Source organism: Eubalaena glacialis, chromosome 2, assembly GCF_028564815.1.
Source record: "Eubalaena glacialis isolate mEubGla1 chromosome 2, mEubGla1.1.hap2.+ XY, whole genome shotgun sequence".
NCBI classification, from domain to species: Eukaryota; Metazoa; Chordata; class Mammalia; order Artiodactyla; family Balaenidae; genus Eubalaena; species Eubalaena glacialis.
In genome coordinates, this window is record NC_083717.1 from 41,898,250 (window position 1) to 41,921,027 (window position 22,778).

The 22,778-nt window shown below is 40.4% G+C and overlaps 1 protein-coding gene across 1 annotated transcript in view; it reads right to left on the reverse strand.

Moving 5' to 3' along the window:
- AGBL1 (AGBL carboxypeptidase 1) overlaps window positions 1–22,778 on the reverse strand; it is a 728,885-nt gene that overhangs the window by 650,136 nt on the left and 55,971 nt on the right. The window contains exon 5 of the mRNA XM_061181782.1: window positions 2,076–2,113. Coding sequence (XP_061037765.1) covers window positions 2,076–2,113 — 38 coding nt within the window. The remainder of the gene's footprint in view (window positions 1–2,075; window positions 2,114–22,778) is intronic.

The window sequence follows — 22,778 nt, forward strand, 5'->3', positions numbered from 1 at the left end:
GCTATACAGTAGGTCCTTATTAGTTATCTATTTTATATACAGTAGTGTGTATATGTCAATCCCAATCTCCCAATTTATCCCTCCCCAACCCTTTTGCTGCTGGTAACCATAAGTTTGTCTTCTACATCTGTGACTCTATATCTCTTTTGTAAATAAGTTCGTTTGCACCATTTAACTAACTTTTAAATCAGGCACCCCAATTCTCTACCATCTCCGGCCCAAGTACACCTTTCAAATCTTTTAATCACACAATACCTTGCCTAACTCATCGGTTCTTTCCATAGATCAAAGAAGCAGAAATGAAGAATAAGTAATTAACAGATGGCCAGATCTCTTCCCTAGCTTCCCCATCAGTAATCTCCCCAACAGACTGTGTGACCAAACTGCATGAACAAGGTAACATCTTAGAGAAAGATCACCGGAAGTCTACAAGCCTGCACGCAGTGAGGGATGGTGATGATTCTGACCCCCTATCTCAATGACTAACTGAGATTACTTCCCTCCTTCCCTTTAAAAGTATCATGGACGAATCTTCAGAGGTGGTTTTGGGGGGAGACTGAGTCTACCATCTCCCCAGATCGCCAGCATTCTGATTAAAGGCATCTTTCCTTTCTACCAACATTTGTGAGTATGTAATTGATTTTGTAAGCAGCAAGCAGCAGGACCCCCACCCCCTGCATCTGATAACACTAACAGGGCTCTGTCCCCATGAAACATCAGGCCTCTACTGCCAAAGCTGGGCAGAGAGCATACAGGAGAAAGCTACTTTCCTAAGGTACAGCACTCGCCGGCTGGCTTACCCAGCCGTTCTCAGTACCTTTACTTCCTGCAATCCAAGAACTTTCTCACCTTGCTTCCTCAAACACCTGGTGTTATAATCAGGTGAGCAGACAGCGTGAGCAGGTAAATAATGAAAACCCAGATGTCAACCCTGAGTCAAGTTCAGCATGGAGAATGAACCGTTCTCTCCCCATAACCCCGCAGGTAACACTTTCTCCCCCCCTCTTATCTCGAGGGCTTCCTAACCCCTCACTCTTCACTCCCCCAACCTGCTCTAACAACCTTCACTCTCCCTGCAGGTCAGGCAGCTGTGGATAGACTTGTGTACTGTATCAAGTTCCAACAAAGCAAATGAATTCAAGCTTCAATTATTTTTTCAGTCTACAAAGGGAAGCACTATGTGATGTGACTCTTTCTCTGCACTTAGAGTTGACAGAGATATATGGTTGGGGGGAGAAGGTGTTTTGATTTTTATTTATTTATTTGTAAGTTTTATTAAAGTTCACCTATTACCCACATGCCTCGGGCTCCCTACAGAGAAACAAATATCACAATTGAAGCAGCTGGTTTCCAAGGTGCCAAATTAAAATAGATGAAGAGGTAAGGAGGGGAAAAACATAAAAACATTAAGCTGAAACTTCTTCACTCCCAAGTGCATGGTGCCTTCTACTATATTGCACATATGAAATTGACTCCCAATGTAATTAGACCAGAGCTACAAGGCAAAAAAAAAAAAAAAATTCTCAAATTATTCAGACTCCCAGAGCTATTCTTTTGCAATCACTCAAGTAACTGAGAAAAGAGCCAATATTTTAATATAAATTTGTTATCAGCATCTACACTGTCCAAGCGATTCCAACACCCCATCTGCCCAAGAACATAGTCACTAGCTGAGTTGTGAATCAAAGGCAAGAATCATGCTTCCCACCCACTGTCATAAACTTTTCTTCCATAGGACAATCCCATTGGAACCTGTAATTTATTTCAACAGTCCTTAAAAGCTGCTGGTCCAATTAGAAGGAGCTGGAGAGTTCCTCGGGTCTGCAGTAGACAACATACTCCAGTTAGAGTCAATTGTCTTGGCAGCATTATGAATGGCACCTCCACAGAGAGAGAGGTTAACTCTCTCTTTGCAGCCCCAAGTTAGAACAGCCTTAATAGCCTCCATCTCACCCCAAAGATCCAGGAATGGCTCTATTGCCTTCCAGGTTGAAAATGAGCCATGGAGACAGAAGAGCATCTTTCACTGAACTCAGAGGGGAAAGAAATAACCACGTTTCAAAAGAGGCACTTACTGGATTTCAGCAATGCTGCCAGAACTTCAGTGGCTGCCCTGGGGAAAGAGAAAGAAAAGTGGAAAAGTCAATGTTCAATGGTCTTTTTGTCAGCCCATGGATCCCATAGCTGGCTGGCTCATTGCTGCCACATAACTGCCCCATTATTAACCAGGTAGCAGGCATTCCATTGATTCTACTGCTGACCATTAAAGGGGCACAAATGTAGAAATCATGCTGAGTGAAGTGTCTGTCTTGCAAATGGGTCTCAGGAGTCCCTTCCTCTGCTGAAAGTCTCTTCCCCTCCCCCTCTTGCCTCCCACCTTCCACCAACTTCCTCATGCTGTGCTCCTTGCAGCCAGAACTCTTGCAGTCCCTTGATTTATACCTGGAAACCCTGGGGACTCTGGAGAATGGGTTGGGAGGGGGTGAGACTTGGAGGTTGAGTGAGTACAGCAGTGCACTGCAAACTTCTTGAAACACTCACGGCCCTGGGAACACACTAGAAAACATTCACACATTGGAAAACGAAGCTGGTTCCTTAGGGTAAAAAATGGTTACCTTGCATTTTCCTTCCCAATTCATTGTTTTCTTCCATGAAGGAATTTGACAGCCTTTGCAGTGAGGGGAGGCATACAGAATGAAAATGCATTTGGTTCAGGTCTTAGTGACCCTTCAGTCTACTCCCTGAGCCTGGGAAGGTCACACAAAGACCCACTTACAGGGCAGAGGAAAACTTCAGGGCACTGAGGACACTGTGGGAGGGAGAATGTGTACTTTTTTTAATTAAAGAATAGAAGTATTCTGCACAGTCCTACTAAATTATCCTTAAGGCCTGCTAAACAGTGATATGTCCCCAGCACCCTTCTGAGAACTGGGGGAACAGGCCAAAGAGGCTAGATCACCCTTCCAAGATTACATAGACATGTGAGCAGAACTGGGGCCCCAAACCCAGGAATCTCACTTCCCATCTTTGTTTCCTCCACATCCATTGTTCTCCAGAATCTCTCTCAGTACTTTCTTTGCCCTGGTCTCTGCCCAGTTGATAAGGGACAATTCTCTTTGCAATATATTATTTACTATTGAACAATAGAGCTGACAGTAAAAAATAATAATAATAATAACAAAGGAATGAATAAAAATAAACTAAAACAGAAAGTAGGCACTTGAAACCTTACTGCTTCCCATAACCCACGAGGGAATCCTGCAAAGCAGTGGTCTGAAAATCACTGGTGCAAACCCGTGTCTGGGATGACCCCCAGCTCTGTGAGATCCAAACAACTGCAGGGCAGTCGTAAAGAAGGCAAGGCTAGTTTTCACCGATAGACTACATCATTTCTCCTTCCCAACCACGATTTCCTCTAAACAACTTTCAGCTTCCTCAGCTACCCTCTTTTGTAACACGACATAGTGCTGTTGCAGGGAGGAGGACCTCTTCCAAGGCCCGAGAAGGGGACCCCTTCTTGTCTAACACTTGGCAATGAATGTCCAAGGAGACAAAGTTGTCTCTTGCTGCGAGACAACTCATGCAAGTGGTTACCATCATGCCTGGCTAAGGCGGGCAGTTTCGGCCAACGGTTCCCTAACAGTGGGGCAACAGTGTATTTAAGAAAGGGGACTTTGAAGGTGTTGCTGGCAGCCCAAACCAGTGTGGAAAATCTGTGAGCCACAGTGCAGAGGGCCTGGCTTGGGTTGGGACAAAATGAAAATCAGTACTTTGGGGAACAGCAGAGTAGCCATATTGAGTTCATCAGAGGAGGTTAGCAGAGAAGAAGGAAACCACAGAAGCAGGAAAAGAAAGAATGGGGATGTCCCAAGCAAAATACCTAGCCAGGTCCTTAGATCACAGGTCAGGTCTTAGGACAACTCTGCATTTCCGATTTGCATGGCACATTTGTTTGGGCGAGTTCACCATGGAGGTAGGGCTCTGTTAGATAATAGTTTTATGAGGGATACCCTGGTAGTGGGGAGGAACAGGCTGCAGGCAGGTCAGTTAGGAGGTTCTGAGGTAACAGGGTCCCCAGGCAAAAGAGTGATGTAGAGGAAGAAGGAAGAGAGAGGGGTTAAAGGGAAGTTCAGAGTCTCGCTACTAAAAGCATGGGTCTCCCACCTGCAGCTTCATACTTCCTGAGAGCCAAATAGAAATGCAGACTCTCAAGCCCCATCTCTGGCCTGCTGAATCAGTACATTTATTCTAGCAGATAATTCATACACACATTAACCTTTGAGAATAACTGGTTTAGAGGACAGTGTCAATCTGGCTCAGTTAATCTTTGATGTTGCGAGGAAGAGTCAAGGTGACTCCCAGATCTCAACCCTCTAGAAGGTAGCTAATAGTATGATAACACAATAAATAAACATGAATCCAAACAGTGACATGATATAGCAGAAAATACATAGTAAGTGTCACATTAGTCAAAGATGGGAGAGAAGCAAGAAGAACTACAATCCTGCAGTCTGTGGAACAAAAACCAGATTCACAGAAAGATAGACAAGATGAAAAGGCAGAGGGCTATGTACCAGATGAAGGAACAAGATAAAACCCCAGAAAAACAACTAAATGAAGTGGAGATAGGCAACCTTCCAGAAAAAGAATTCAGAATAATGATAGTGAAGATGATTCAGGACCTCAGAATAAGAATGGAGGCAAAGATCAAGAAGATGCAAGAAATCTTTAACAAAGACCTAGAAGAATGAAAGAACAAACAAACAGAGATGAACAATACAGTAACTGAAATGAAAACTACACTAGAAGGAATCAATAGCAGAATAACTGAGGCAGAAGAACGGATAAGTGACCTGGAAGACAGAATGGTGGAATTCACTGCTGTGGAACAGAAAAAAGAAAAAAGAATGAAAAGAAATGAAGACAGCCTAAGAGACCTCTGGGACAACATTAAATGCAACAGCATTCGCATTATAGGGGTCCCAGAAGGAAAAGAGAGAGAGAAAGAACTCGAGAAAATATTTGAAGAGATTATAGTCAAAAACTTCCCTAACATGGGAAAGGAAATAGCCACCCAAGTCCAGGAAGCGCAGAGAGTCCCATACAGGATAAACCCGAGGAGGAACATGCTGAGACACATAGTAATCAAATTGGCAAAATTAAAGACAAAGACAAATTATTGAAAGCAGCAAGGGAAAAACAACAAATAACATACAAGAGAACTCCCATAAGATTAACAGCTGATTTCTCAGCAGAAACTCTATAAGCCAGAAGGGAGTGGCATGATATACTTAAAGTGATGAAAGGGAAGAACCTACAAGCAAGATTACTCTACCCAGCAAGGATCTCATTCAGATTCGATGGCGAAATCAAAAGCTTTACAGACAAGCAAAAGTTAAGAGAATTCAGCACCACCAAACCAGCTCTACAACAACTGGTAAAGGAACTTTTCTAAGTGGGAAACACAAGAGAAGAAAAGTACCTACGAAAACAAACCCAAAACAATTAAGAAAATGGTCATAGGAACATACATATTGATAATTACCTGAAACGTGAATGGATTAAATGCTCTAACCAAAAGACACAGGCTTGCTGAATGGATACAAAAACAAGACCCATATAAATGGTGTCTAGAAGAGACCCACTTCAGACCTAGTGATACATACAGACTGAAAGTGAGGGGAGGGAAAAAGATATTCCATGAAAATGGAAATCAAAAGAAAGCTGGAGTAGCAATACTCATATAAGGTAAAAGAGACTTTAAAATAAAGAATGTTACAAGAGACAAGGAAGGACACTACATAATGATCAAGGGATCAATCCAAGAAGAAGATATAACAATTATAAATATATATGCACCCAACATAGGAACACCTCAGTACATAAGGCAACTGCTAACAGCTATAAAACAGGAAATTGACAGTAACACAATAATAGTGGAGGACTTTAAGACCTCACTTACACCAATGGACAGATCATCCAAACAGAAAATTAATAAGGAAACACAAGCTTTAAACGACACAATAGACCCGATAGATTTAATTGATATTTATAGGACATTCTATCTAAAAACAGCAGACTACACTTTCTTCTCAAGTGTGCACGGAACATTCTCCAGGATAGATCACATCTTGGGTCACAAATCAAGCCTCAGTAAATTTAAGAAAATTGAAATCATATCAAGCATCTTTTCTGACCACAACGCTATGAGATTAGAAATTAATTACCGGGAAAAGAACATAAAAAACACAAATACATGGAGGCTAAACAAGATGTTACTAAATAACCAAGAGATCACTGAAGAAATCAAAGAGGAAATCAAAAAATACCTAGAGACAAGTGACAATGAAAACACGATGATCCAAAACCTATGGGATGCAGCAAAAGCAGTTCTAAGAGGGAAGTTTATAGCTATACAAGCCTACCTCAAGAAACAAGAAAAATCTCAAATAAACAATCTAACGTTACACCTAAAGGAACTAGAGAAAGAAGAACAAACAAAAGCCAAACTTTGCAGAAGGAAAGAAATCATAAAGATCAGAGCAGAAATAGAAACAAAGAAAACAATAGCAAAGATCAACAAAACTAAAAGCTGGTTCTTTGGGAAGATAAAAAAAATTGATAAACAATTAGCCAGACTCATCAAGAAAACGAGGGAGAGGACTCAAATCAATAAAATTAGAAATGAAAAAGGAGAAGTTACAACAGACACCACAGAAATACAAACCATCCTAAGAGACTACTACAAGCACCTCTATGCCAATAAAATGGACAACCTGGAAGAAATGGACAAATTCTTAGAGACATAAAACCTTTCAAGACTGAACCAGGAAGAAACAGAAAATATGAACAGAACAATCACAAGTAATGAAATTGAAACTGTGATTAAAAATCTTCCAACAAATAAAAGCCCAGGACCAGATGGCTTCACAGGTGAATTCTATCAAACATTTAGAGAAGAGCTAACACCCATCCTTCTCAAACTCTTCCAAAAAATTGCAGAGGAAGGAACACTCCCAACCTCATTCTATGAGGCCACCATCACCCTGATATCAAAACCAGACAAAGATACTACAAAAAAAGAAAATTACGGACCAATATCACTGATGAATATACATGCAAAAATCCTCAACAAACTACTACCAAACAGAATCCAACAACACATTAAAAGGATCACACACCATGATCAAGTGGGATTTATCCCAGAGATGCAAGGATTCTTCAGTATACGCAAATCAATCAATGTGATACACCATATTAACAAATTGAAGAATAAAAACCATATGATCATCTCAATAGAGGCAGCAAAACTTTTGATAAAATTCGCCACCCATTTATGATAAAAATTCTCCAGAAAGTGGGCATGGAGGGAACCTACCTCAACATAATAAAGGCCATATACGAAAAACCCACAGCAAACATCATTCTCAATGGTGAAAAACTGAAAGCACTTCTTTTAAGATCAGGAACAAGAAAAGGATGTCCACTCTCACCACTATAATTCAACATAGTTTTGGAAGTCCTAGCCATGGAAATCAGAGAAGAAAAACAAATAAAAAGAATACAAATTGGAAAAGAAGAAGTAAAACTGTCACTGTTTGCAGATGACATGATACTATACATAGAGCATCCTAAAGATGCCACCAGAAAACTACTAGACCAAATCAATGAATTTGGTAAAGTTGCAGGATACAAAATTAATGCACAGAAATCTCTTGCATTCCTATACACTAATGATGAAAAATCTGAAAGAGAAATTAAGGGAACACTCCCATTTACCATTGCAACAAAAAGAATAAAATACCTAGGAATAAACCTACTAGGAGACAAAAGACCTGTATGCAGAAAACTATAAGACATTGATGAAACAAATTAAAGATGATACCAACAGATGGAGAGATATACCATGTTCTTGGATTGGAAGAATCAGTATTGTGAAAATGACTATACTACCCAAAGCAATCTACAGATTCAATGCAATCCCTATCAAATTACCAATGGCATTTTTTAGAGAACTAGAACAAAAAATCTTAAAATTTGTATGGAGACACAAAAGACCCCGAATAGCCAAAGCAGTCTTGAGGGAAAAAAACGCAGCTGGAGGAATCAGACTCCCTGACTTCAGACTATACTACAAAGCTACAGTAATCAAGACAGTATGGTACTGGCACAAAAACAGAAACATAGATCAATGGAACAAGATAGAAAGCCCAGAGGTAAACCCACGCACCTATGGTCAACTAATCTATGACAAAGGAGGCAAGGATATACAATGGAGAAAAGACAGTCTCTTCAATAAGTGGTGCTGGGAAAACTGGATAGCTACATGTAAAAGAACGAAATTAGAACACTCCCTAACACCATACATAAAAACAAATTCAAAATGGATTTGATACCTAAATGTAAGACTGGACACTATAAAACTCTTAGAGGAAAACACAGGAAGAACACTCTTTGACATAAATCACAGCAAGATCTTTTTTGATCCACCTCCTAGAGTAATGGAAATAAAAACAAAAATAAACTAATGGGACCTAACGAAACTTCAAAGCTTTTGCACAGCAAAGGAAACCATAAACAAGACAAAAAGACAACCCTCAGAATGGGAGAAAATATTTGCAAATGAATCAATGGACAAAGGATTAATCTCCAAATTATATAAACAGCTCATGCAGCTCAATATTAAAAGAACAAATAACCCAATCCAAAAATGGACAGAAGACCTAAATAGACATTTCTGCAAAGAAGACATGCAGATGGCCAAGAAGCACATGAAAAGCTGCTCAACATCACTAATTATTAGAGAAATACAAATCAAAACTACAATGAGACATCACCTCATACCAGTTAGAATGGGCATCATCAGAAAATCTACAAACAACAAATGCTGGAGAGGGTGTGGAGAAAAGGGAACCCTCTTGCGCTGTTGGTGGCAATGTAAATTGATACAGCCACTATGGAGAACAGTATGGAGGTTCCTTAAAAAACTAAAAATAGAATTACCATATGATCCAGCAATCCCACTACTGGGCATATACCCAGAGAAAACCATAATTCCAAAATACACATGCACCCCAATGTTCATTGCAGCACTATTTACCATAGCCAGGTCATGGAAGCAACCTAAATGCCCATCAACAGACGAATGGATAAAGAAGATGTGGTACATATATACAATGGAATAATGCTCAGCCATAAAAAGGAACGAAATTGGGTCATTTGTTGAGACGTGGATGGATCTAGAGGCTGTCATACACAGTGAAGTAAGTCAGAAAGAGAAAAACAAATATCGTATATTAACCCATATATGTGGAACCTAGAAAAATGGTACAGATGAACTGGTTTGTAGGGCAGAAATTGAGACACAGATGTAGAGAACAAACGTATGGACACTAAGCGGGGAAAGCGGCAGGGTGGTGGGGGTGGTGGTGTGATGAATTGGGCGATTGGGATTGACATGTATACACTGATGTGTATAAAATTGATGACTAATAAGAACCTGCTGTATAAAAAAATAAATTAAATTCAAACATTAAAAAGAAAAAGAAAATATAGTTGAGCATAAGTTAATGGAATAAATTAAAATCACCCAAATATCTCTCACCTAACTACTGTGAAACTCCAGAATGAATCTTTTCATATCAACTGTAGGACCCCTTCAAACTGTTCTTTCAGCTGCGACTAGAGCGATCTTCCCAAGAACATCTGATTAAGGCACCCTCACATTGCTACTCCCATGCCCACTTTCACTCTTGGATAAAAATCCAAATCCTAAAACATGGTCTAGGAGACCCTACAAAGTCTGCTCCTGTCACATGCTCCAGCCTAGCTTCATACCACCCTCTTACTCTCTGTGGTTCTGCCCCTCTGGCCTTTCTCCAAGCTTTGGAACATGTTCCCATAACTTGTCCTTTGTCCTTGCTAATGACACAGCCTAAAATGCTCTAGACCTTCCCCTCCTCCTTCACATCCTAACTCAGGTGTCACTTCCTTAGGAAAGACTTCTGTGACCCCTAGCCTAGGTCCAGGCCCTCTAATTGGTGTGTTCATCTTTCACAACCCACCCTTTTTAATTGCTCAATTCAGTTTGTAATTCTTCACTCATTTCATGATTATTTTATTAATGTCTGTCTCCTCTTCCAGTCTGCAAACTCCAGAAAACAGAAAACATTTTGCTTTGCCTTATTCTACCCCCACCATTTAATAGTATTTGAATACAGAACACCATCGAATATTTGTTGAACCTTTTCCAAATATCAGGCCCTGGTCTAGAAGCTTTATATACACTGTCCATTCATTCAACAAATATTTAGTGAGCACTTACTATGTGCTGGGATAAACTGATAAACCAAAGATTCTTGCACTCAAAAGGGTTAGGGTGAAAGAAATAGTTAATAGGTAATCAGTATTTTTGAGGAATACATTAAATTAGCATTCTAAAATGTGGTCAGTGCTATGAGGGGAAAAAAAAGAAAAGTAAGAACAAGGTAAAGAGATAAGATGCACAGGGCTGGGTTGCAAGTTTGGCTACAGTAGGCTTCATGGAGAAGGGAAACGCTGAGCAAAGGCATGAAGGAGGGAAGAAAGTTGCTATATGAATATCAGAAGGAAGCATGTTCAGACCCTCTAAAATGACAATAGGCCTGACCTGTTCAAGGAAGAGCAAGTTGGCCAGGGCTGCTGGAGCCAAAACAGATGAGAGGAGAGGAGTAGGAGCTGGGGTGAGGAGTAACAGGGAACTTTTCACGTAGGGCCTGGTAAGCACTCTAAAGGCTTTCCCTTCACCCCAAGTGAGGGATTCACTACAGGATTTTGAGCAATGATCTAACATGTTTTAAGAAGATTTCTCTGACTGCTCTATTTTTCAAAAGAGAAAAGGACTCTAAGGAAGCAAGAGTAGAAACCAGAGACAGACCAGAGTAGAAAGCAGTAGAGAGCTTTGTGGAGCAAACCAAATACAGCAATGAATAAAAAATGTTATAGACAATGGTCAAGTGGGATTTCTCCCAGGAATGCAGGGTTGGTTGAACATCTGAAAATCAACCAATGTAATAACCCACCATAATAATAAAATAAAGGATAAAAACCATATTATCATTTTAATAGACACAGAAAAAGCATTTGATAAAATCCATTACACTTTCATGATAAAAATACTCAACACACTAGGGATAGAAGACAACTTCCTCCACCTGATAAAGGGACCTACTTAAAACCAATAGTTAACATGATACTTAATGAAGAAAGATGACTGAATGCTTTCCTTCTATGAACAGGAACAAAATCAGGATATCTATTTTCACCACCTCTGTTCAACACTGTACTGGGGATTCTAACCAGGGCATTTAGGAAGGAGGGAACAAAGGAAGGAACGAAGGAAGGAAGGAAGGAAGGAAAGAAAGAAGGGAGGAAGGAAAGGCATGCAAATTGGAAAAGAGGGAGTAAAACTATCTTATTTATAGATGGTTGGGTCTTGTATATAGAAAGTAAATGAATCCACTAAAGAACTATCAGAACTAATAAGTTCTGCAATCAATATTCAAAAATCAATTGTATTTCTGTAAACTAGCAATGAATAGTTCAAAACTGAGATTTAAAATGGCAATCTCACTTATAATGGCAGCAAAAGAATAAAATTCCTGGTAATAAATTTAATAAAAGAAACTCAAGCCTTATACACTGAAAGCTAGAAAATTCTGTTTTTAAAAAATTAAAGAAAATCTAAATGAATAGAAATCACCTAAATGTCAGCAGTCACCTAACTACTGCTATAGCCCCAAAACTGATGCATCCATATTCACTCTAGGTCCCTTCAAACTGTTCTTCAGGGTACAACTAGAGGGATCTTCTCAAGAAGAACATGGATATGTTTTGAATTTGGAGATAACAGGATTTCTTGGCGACTTGCTATGAGAAGTAACATTAGCTAACTTATTTCCCATAACAATTCCCATTTTATAGATGAAGGGACTATTCAAGGTAAATTAACCCACCTGAAGTAACATTAGAAAGCAGCAGAGTTGGAACTTCGCCTCAACTCTGTCTGACCCCAACATCTGGCAATTATGTCAGCCACCCAGCAGAACCTGGATCACTGGGCTCAGCGATCTTTCCCATTCATTGCTAGTTTACAGAAATACAATTGATTTTTGAATATTGATCTTTTACCATGGTCACATTGCAGAACCTGTTTATTAGTTCTGATAGTTTTTTAGTGGATTCATTGAGACTTTCTATATACAAGATGAAACCATCTATAAATAAGACAGTTTCCAGAAAAAAAGAAGTAGGTAGCCCTAGAATTTAACCCTAGATCCTCTCTAGAATTGGCCATGGGATATGGAGTTGTAGCAGTAGAAACAGAAAGTGGAGGGAAAAGGAGTTATTTAAATTACAGGCGGATAAAGCAGGAGGACCTTTAAAAGGGATAGAACACATTGCCTGCAGATCAGAGGCGCCCAGAATGCCATCTGGTACCATCCCAGCCTCCTGCCTGGCTTGAGAGGGAATAGGAGGATGGGTAAAAGCAGACACACACACACACACACACACACACCACACACACACACAGCCAATTACCAAGGAAAATGGATGACAAATGGATCTTACTAATCACTATTTTTTCAGAGACAGAGGAGAAAACAGAAATGGAAACTGAGATGGCTCCTACACAGTGAAAGAAAAGAAAAACCGTGGACATATGGTGCAAAGTGTGAACCAGATCCTGTGCCCAGCATGGAACTTGTCCATCTTATCCTGGGAAAAAAAGAAAAGAAAAAGTACCCCTCCCCCCAACTCTATCCAGATGCTGTCAAAGACATCTTGTGGGAATCATCATCAATCGTGGGAAGTTTTTACTAAAGAAATGGAAACCCAGACCTCAGACTGCTTTGGTTAGTAAAACTCAGTAGGGAGTGTGACAGAGGGGTGGCTACTGCCTGAGCCAGCGGACCAGGAGCACAGCACTGCAGTCAAGGCTGGGAGGACCCCACCCACCTGACTTTTCGTAAGCAGAAACTATGTAAAGGGGAGCTGGTTTTGAAGTACTTCCAAATCCGTAGGCAACATCATCAAGACCAAGGACTCAGACAAAAGCTTTTCAATAATAGTAGAGGAATTTAACACCCCACTTATACCAATGGACAGATCATCCAAACAGAAAATAAATAAGGAAACACAAACTTTAAATGACACATTAGACGCACCAGTGGGAGGGAGCTGTGAAGGAGGAAAGGTTTCCACACACTAGGAAGCCCCTTCGCGGGCGGAGACTGCGGGTGGCGGAGGGGGGAAGCTTCAGAGCCATGGAGGAGAGCGCAGCCACAGGGACGCGGAGGGCAAAGAGGAGAGATTCCCGTACAGAGGCTCGGTGTTGAGCAGCACTCACCAGCCTGAGAGGCTTGTCTGCTACCCCGCCGGGGCGGGCGGGGGCTGGGAGCTGAGGCTCGGGCTTCAGTCGGATCCCAGGGAGAGGACTGGGGTTGGCGACGTGAACACAGCCTGAAGGCGCTAGTGTGCCACAGCTAGCCGGCAGGGAGTCTGGGAAAAGGTCTGGAGCTGCCAAACAGGCAAGAGACTTTTTCTTGCCTCTTTGTTTCCTGGTGCGCGAGGAGAGGGGATTCAGAGCGCCGCCTAAACGAGCTCCAGAGATGGGCGCGAGCCGCGGCTATCAGCGCAGACCCTAGAGACGGGCATGAAACATTAAGGCTGCTGCTGCCGCCACCAAGAAGCCTGTGTGCGAGCACAGGTCACTCTCCACACCTCCCCTCCCAGGAGCCTGTGCAGCCCGCCACTGCCAGCGTCCCGTGAGCCAGGGACAACTTCCCCGGGAGAACGCACGGCGTGCCTCAGGCTGCTGCAACGTCACGCCAGCCGCTGCCGCCGCAGGCTCGCCCCGCCTCCTCCGTACCGCTCCCTCCCCCTGGCCTGACTGAGCCAGAGCCCCGGAAACAGCTGCTCCTTTAACCCCATTCTGTCTGGGCGGGGAACAGACGCCCTCAGGCGACCTACACGCAGAGGCGGGTTGAAATCCAAAGCTGAACCCTGGGAGCTGTACGAACAAAGAAGAGAAAGGGAAATCTCTCCCAGCAGCCTCAGAAGCAGCGGATTAAAGCTCCACAAACAACTTCATGTACCCGCATCTGTTGAATACCTGAATAGACAACGAATCATCCCAAATTGAGGAGGTGGACTTCGGGAGCAGGATGTATTATTTTTTCCCCTTTTCCACTTTTTGTGAGTGTGTATGTGTATGCTTCTGTGTGAGATTTTGTCTGTATAGCTTTGCTTTCACCATTTGTCCTAGGGTTTGGTTGGTCCATTATTTTTCGGGTTTTTTTACTTAAAAAAATTTTTTTTTCTTAATAAATTTTTTCTTAATAATTTTTTCTTATTTTTTATTTTAAAAAATTAAAAAATTTCTTAATAAATATTTTCTTAATAATTTTTTTATTTTTTATTTAAAAAAATTAAAAAATTTATTTTAAAAAATTTTAAAAAAATTTTCTTAATAATTTTTTTATTTTTTATTTTAATAGCTTTATTTTATTTTATCTTACTTTATTTTATTTTATCCTCTTTCTTTCTTTCTTTCTTTCTATTTTTTCTCCCTTTTATTCTGAGCTGTGTGGATGAAAGGCTCTTGGCGCTCCAGCCAGGCATCAGGGCTGTGCCTTTGAGGTGGGAGAGCCAACTTCAGGACCCTGGTCCACAAGAGACCTCCCAGCTCCACGTAATACCAAACAGTGAAAATCTCTCAGAGATCTCCATCTCAACACCAAGCTTCACTCAACGACCAGCAAGCTACAGTGCTGGACACCCTATGCCAAACAACTAGCAAGACAGGAACACAGCCCCATCCATTAGCAGAGAGGCTGCCTGAAATCATAATAAGGCCACAGACACCCCAAAACACACCACCAGACGTGGACGTGCCCACCAGAAAGACAAGATCCAGCCTCATCTACCAGAACACAGGCACTAGTCCCCTCCACCAGGAAGCCTAAACAACCCACTGAACCAACCTTAGCCACTGGGGACAGATACCAAAAAACAACGGGAACTACAAACCTGAAGCCTGTGAAAAGGAGACCCCAAACACAGTAAGTTAAGCAAAATGAGAAGACAGAGAAACACACAGCAGATGAAGGAGCAAGGCAAAAACCCACCAGACCTAACAAATGAAGAGGAAATAAGCAGTCTACCTGAAAAAGAATTCAGAATAATGATAGTAAAGATGATCCAAAATCTTGGAAATAGAATAGACAAAATGCAAGAAACATTTAACAAGGACCTTAAAGAACTAAAGAGGAACCAAGCAATGATGAAAAACACAATAAATGAAATTAAAAATACTCTAGAAGGGATCAATAGCAGAATACCTGAGGCAGAAGAACAGATAAGTGACCTGGAAGATAAAATAGTGGAAATAACTACTGCAGACCAGAATAAAGAAAAAGAATGAAAAGAACTGAGGACAGTCTCAGAGACCTCTGGGACAACATTAAATGCACCAACATTCGAATTATAAGGGTCCCAGAAGAAGAAGAGAAAAAGAAAGGGACTGAGAAAATATTTGAAGAGATTATAGTTGAAAACTTCCCTAATATGGGAAAGGAAATAGTTAATCAAGTCCTGGAAGCACAGAGAGTCCCATACAGGATAAATCCAAGGAGAAACACTCCAAGACACATATTAATCAAACTATCAAAAGTTAAATATAAAGAAAACATATTAAAAGCAGGAAGGGAAAAACAACAAATAACACACAAGAGAATCCCCATAAGGTTAACAGCTGATCTTTCAGCAGAAACTCTGCAAGCCAGAAGGGAGTGGAAGAACATATTTAAAGTGATGAATGAGAAAAACCTACAACCAAGATTACTCTACCCAGCAAGGATCTCATTCAGATTTGATGGAGAAATTAAAACCTTTACAGACAAGCAAAAGCTGAGAGAGTTCAGCACCACCAAACCAGCTTTACAACAAATGCTAAAGGAACTTCTCTAGGCAAGAAACACAAGAGAAGGAAAACACCTACAATAACAAACCCAAAACATTTAAGAAAATGGGAATAGGAACATACATATCGATAATTACCTTAATGTAAATGGATTAAATGCTCCCACCAAAAGACACAGACTGGCTGAATGGATACAAAAACAAGACCCATATATATGCTGTCTACAAGAGACCCACTTCAGACCTAGGGACACATACAGACTGAAAGTGAGGGGATGGAAAAATATATTCCATGCAAATGGAAATCAAAAGAAAGCTGGAGTAGCAATTCTCATATCAGACAAAATGACTTTAAAATAAAGACTATTACAAGAGACAAAGAAGGACACTATATAATGATCAAGGGATCGATTCAAGAAGAAGATATAACAATTGTAAATAATTATGCACCCAACATAGGAGCACCTCAATACATAAGACAAATACTAACAGCCATAAAAGGGGAAATTGACAGCAACACAATCATAGTAGGGGACTTTAACACCCCACTTTCACCAATGGACAGATCATCCAAAATGAAAATAAATAAGGAAACACAAGCTTTAAATGATACATTAAACAAGATGGACTTAATTGATATTTATAGGACATTCCATCCAAAAACAACAGAATACACATTTTTCTCAAGTGCTCATGGAACATTTTCCAGGATAGATCATATCTTGGGTCACAAATCAAGCCTTGGTAAATTTAAGAAAATTGAAATCATAGCAAGTATCTTTTCCAACCATAACGCTATGAGACTAGATATCAATTACAGGAAAAGAGCTGTAAAAAATACAAACACATGGAGGCTACACAATACACTACTTAATAACGAAGTGATCACTGAAGAAATCAAAGGGGAAATCAAAAAATACCTAGAAACAAATGACAATGGAGACACGACGACCCAAAACCTATGGGATGCAGCAAAAGCAGTTCTAAGAGGGAAGTTTATAACAATACAAGCCTACCTCAAGAAACAGGAAACATCTCGAATAAACAACCTAACCTTGCACCTAAAGCAATTAGAGAAAGAAGAACAAAAAAACCCCAAAGTTAGCAGAAGGAAAGAAATCATAAAGATCAGATCAGAAATAAATGAAAAAGAAATGAAGGAAACAATAGCAAAGATCAACAAAACTAAAAACTGGTTCTTTGAGAAGATAAACAAAATTGATAAACCATTAACGAGACTCATCAAGAAAAAAAGGGAGAAGACTCAAATCAATACAATTAGAAATGAAAAAGGAGAAGTAACAAGTGACACTGCAGAAATACAAACGATCATGAGAGATTACTACAAGCACCTCTATGCCAATAAAATGGACAACCTGGAAGAAATGGACAAATTCTTAGAAATGCACAACCTGCCAAGACTGAACCAGGAAGAAATAGAAAATATGAACAGACCAATCACAAGCACTGAAATTGAAACTGTGATTAAAAATCTTCCAACAAACAAAAGCCCAGGACCAGATGGCTTCACAGGCAAATTCTATCAAACATTTAGAGAAGAGCTAACACCTATGTTTCTCAAACATTTCCCAACTCATTCTACGAGGCCACCATCACCCTGATACCAAAACCAGACAAAGAGGTCACAAAGAAAGAAAACTACAGGCCAATATCACTGATGAACATAGATTCAAAAATCCTCAACAAAATACTAGCAAACAGAATCCAACAGCACATTAAAAGGATCATACACCATGATCAAGAGGGTTTATCCCAGGAATGCAAGGATTCTTCAATATACACAAATCAATCAATGTGATACACTATATTAACAAATTGAAGGGTAAAAACCATGTGATAATCTCAATAGATGCAGAGAAAGCTTTTGACAAAATTCAACACCAATTTATGATAAAAACTCTCCAGAAAGTGGGCATAGAGGGAATCTACCTCAACATAATAAAAGCCATATATGACAAACCCACAGCCAACTGAGAATGATTTCTCAATGGTGAAAAACTGAAAGCATTTCCTCTAAGACCAGGAACAAGACAAGGGTGCCCAATTCACTACAATTATTCAACATAGTTTTGGAAGTTTTCGCCATGGCAATCAGAGAAGAAAAAGAAATAAAAGGAATCCAAACTGGAAAAGAAGAAGTAACACTGTCACTGTTTGCAGATGACATGATACTATACAAAGAAAATCCTAAAGATGCCACCAGAAAACTACTAGAGCTAATCAATGAATTTGGTAAAGTAGCAGGATACAAAATTAATGCACAGAAATCTCTTGCATTCCTATAATAACAATGAAAACTCAGAAAGAGAAATTAAGGAAACACTCCCATTTACCATTGAACAAAAAGGATAAAATACCTAGGAATAAACCTACCTAAGGAGGAAAAAAACCTGTATGCAGAAAACTATAAGACACTAATGAAAGAAATCAAAGATGATAAAGACATATGGAACTCCTGTCTTGAATTGGAAGAATCAACATTGTGAAAATGACTATACTACCCAAAGCAATCTACAGATTCAATGCAATCCCTATCAAATTACCAATGGCGAGAGAGATGTTGGTAAGATGGCGGAGGAGTAAGATGTGGAGATCACCTTCCTCCCAACAAATGCATCAGAAATATATCTACATGTGGAACAACTCCTACAGAATACCTACTGAACACTGGCAGAAGACCTCAGACTTCCCAAAAGGCAAGAAACTCCCCACATACCTGGTAGGGCAAAAGAAAAAAGAAAAACCAGAGACAAAAGAATAGGGATGGGACCAGCACCTCTGGGAGGGAGCTGTGAAGGAGGAAAAGTTTCTACACACTAGGAAGTCCCTTCACTGGCGGAGACGGGGGCGGGAGGGGGGGAGTTTTGGAGCCACAGAGGAGAGCGCAGCAATAGGAGTGCAGAGGGCAAAGCAGAGAGATTCCCGCACAGAGGGGACGTGACAACCAGCACTCACCAGCATGAGAGGCTTCTCTCCTCAACTGCCGGGGTGGGTGGGGGCTGGGAGCTGAGGCTCAGGGTTTGGAGGTAAGACCCCAGGGAGAGAATTGGGGTTGGCAGCTTGAACACAGCCTAAAGGGGGCTAAGCACCACAGCTAGCCTGGAGGGAGTCCAGGAAAAAGTCTGGAACTGCCTAATTGGCAAGAGACCATTGTTTCAGGGTGTGCGAGGAGAGGGGATTCAGAGCACTGCCTAAACCAGCTCCAGAGATGGGCACGAGCCGTGGCTATCAGCTCAGACACCAGAGACGGGCATGAGATGCTAAGGCTGCTACTGCAGCCACCATAAAGCCTGTGTGCAAGCACAGGTCACTATCCACACCTCCCCTTCCGGGAGCCTGTGCAGCCCTCCACTGCCAGGGTCCCGTGATCCAGGGACAATTCCCAGGGAGAACACACAGTGCCTCAGGCTGGTGCAACGTCACGCTGTCCTCTGCAGCCGCAGGTTCGCCCCGCATACCGTACCCCTCCCTCCCACCGACCTGAGGGAGCCAGACCCCCTAATCAGCTGCTACGTTAATCCCGTCCTGTCTGAGCAAAAAAAAGACGCCCTCAGGTGACCTACATGCAGAGGCTGGGCCAAATCCAAAGCTGAATCCAGGAGCTGTGCGAACAAAGAAGAGAAAGGGAAATTTCACCCAGCAGCTTAAGGAGCAGTGGATTAAATCTCCACAATCAACTTGATGTACCATGCATCTCTGGAATACATGAATAGAAAACGAATCATCCCAAAATTGAGGCGGTGGGCTTTGTGTGATTTTGCTGTACAGTTTTGCTTTTACAATTTGCCCTAGGGTTCTGTCTGTCCTTTTTTTTTTTTTTCTTTTTAGTATAGTTTTTACCACTTGTTATCATTGGTGGATTTGTTTTTTGCTTTGGTTGCTCTCTTCTTTCTTTCTTTCTTTCTTTTTAAATTACTTTTTAATTTTTTTATTTTTAATAATTTGTTTACTTTTTATTTTTTAATAACTTTATTTTATTTATTTTTTCTTTCTTTCTTTCTTTTTTTCTCCCTTTTCTTCTGAGCCGTGTGGTTGACAGGGTCTTGGTGCTCCGGCCAGGTGTCAGGCCTGTGCCTCTGAGGTGGGAGAGCTCAGTTGAGGACATTGGTCCACCAGAGACCTCCAGTCTCCACATAATATCAAATGGCAAAAGCTCTCCCAGAGATCTCCATCTCAACGGTAAGACCCAGCTCCACTCAATGACCAGCAAGCTACAGTGTGGGACACCCTATGCCAAACAAATAGCAAGACAGGAACAAAACCCCACACATTAGCAGAGAGGCGGCCTAAAATCATGATAGGGTCACAGACACCCCAAAACACACCACCAGATGCAGTCCTGCCCACCAGAAAGACAAGATCCAGCCTCATCCACCAGACACAGGCACCAGTCCCCTCCACCAGGAAGCCTACCAAACCCACTGAACCAACCTTAGCCCCTGGAGGCAGACACCAGAAACAATGGGTACTACGAACTTGCAGCCTGCAAAAAGGAGAGCCCAAACAGAGTAAGTTAAGCAAAAGAGAAGACAGAGAAATACACAGCAGATGAAAGAGCAAGGTAAAAACCCAACAGACCAAACAAATGAAGAGGAAATAGGCAGTCTACCTGAAAAAGAATTCAGAGTAATGATAGTAAAGATGATCCAAAATTTTAGAAATAATGTAGAAATGGAGAAACTATCAGAAACGTTTAACAAGGACCTAGAAGAACTAAAGAGCAAACAAACAATCATGAACAACACAGGAAATGAAATAAAAATTATCTAGAAGGAATCAATAGCAGAATAACTAAGGCAGAAGAATGGATAAGTGACCTGGAAGATAAAATAGTGGAAATAATTATTGCAGAGCAGAATAAAGAAAAAAGAATGAAAAGAATTGAGGACAGTCTCAGAGACCTCTGGGACAACATTAAATGCACCAACATTCGAATTATAGGGGTCCCAGAAGAAGAAGAGAAAAAGAAAGGGACTGGACTGAGAAAATATTGGAAGAGATTATAGTTGAAAACTTCCCTAACATGGGAAAGGAAATAGTCAATCAAGTCCAGTAAGCACAGAGAGTCCCATACAGGATAAATCCAAAGAGAAACACGCCCAGATACATATTAATCAAAATATCAAAAATTAAATACAAAGAAAAAATATTAAAAGCAGCAAGGGAAAAACAACAAATAATATACAAGGGAATCCCCATAGGGTTAACAGCTGATCTTTCAGCAGAAAACTCTGCAGGCCAGAAGGGAGTGCCAGGACATATTTAAAGTGAAGAAAGAGAAAAACCTACAACTAAGATTACTCGACCCAGCAAGGATCTCATTCAGATTTGATGGAGAAATTAAAACTTTTACAGACAAGCAAAAGCTAAGAGAATTCAGCACCACCAAACCAGCTTTAAAACAAATGCTAAAGGAACTTCTCTAGGCAAGAAACACAAGAGAAGGAAAACACCTACAATAACAAACCCAAGACAATTAAGAAAATGGTTATAGGAACATACGTATCAATAACTACCTTAAATGTAAATGGATTAAATGCTCCAACCAAAAGACATAGACTGGCTGAATGGATACAAAAACAAGACCCAAATATATGCTGTCTACAGAGACCCACTTCAGACCTAGAGACACATACAGACTGAAAGTGAGGGGATGGAAAAATATATTCCATGCAAATGGAAATCAAAAGAAAGCTGGAGTAGCAATTCTCATATCAAACAAAATAGACTATAAAATAAAGACTATTACAAGAGACAAAGAAGGACACTACATAATGATCAAGGGATCAGTCCAAGAAGAAGATATAACAATTGTAAATATTTATGCACCCAACATAGGAGCACCTCAATACATAAGACAAATGCTAACAGCCAGAAGAGGGGAAATGGACAGTAACATAATCACAGTAGGGGACTTTAACACCCCACTTTCACCAATGGACAGATCATCCAAAATGAAAATAAATAAGGGAACACAAGCTTTAAATAATACATTAAACAAGCTGGACTTAATTGATATTTATAGGACATTCCATCTAAAAACAACAGAATGCACTTTCTTCTCAAGTGCTCATGGAACATTCTGCAGGATAGATCATATCTTGGGTCACAAATCAAGCCTTGGTAAATTCACGAAAATTGAAATCATATCAAGTATCTTTTCCAACCACAACGCTATGAGACTAGATATCAATTACAGGAAAATAATTGTAAAAACTACAAACACATGGAGGCTACACAATACACTACTAAATAACCAAGAGATCACTGAATAAATCAAAAAGGGAATCAAAAAATACCTAGAAACAAATGACAATGAAAGCACTACGACCCAAAACCTATGGGATGCAGCAAAAGCAGTTCTAAGAGGGAAATTTATAGCAATACAATGCTACCTCAAGAAATAAGAAATATCTCAAATAAACAACCTAACCACACACCTAAAGCAATTAGAGAAAGAAGAACAAACCACCCCCCCACCCCACCGCCAAAGTTAGCAGAAGGAAAGAAAGCATAAAAAACAGACCAGAAATAAATGAAAAAGAAATGAAGGAAACAATAGCAAAGATCAATAAAACTAAAAGCTGGCTGTTTGAGAAGATAAACAAAATTGATAAACCATTAGGAAGACTCTTCAGGAAAAAAAGGGAGAAGACTCAAATCAATAGAATTAGAAATGAAAAAGGAGAAGTAACAACGGACACTGCAGTAATACAAAGGATTATGAGAGATTACTACAAGCACCTAGATGCCAAAAAATAGACACCCTGGAAGAAATGGACAAATTCGTAGAAAAG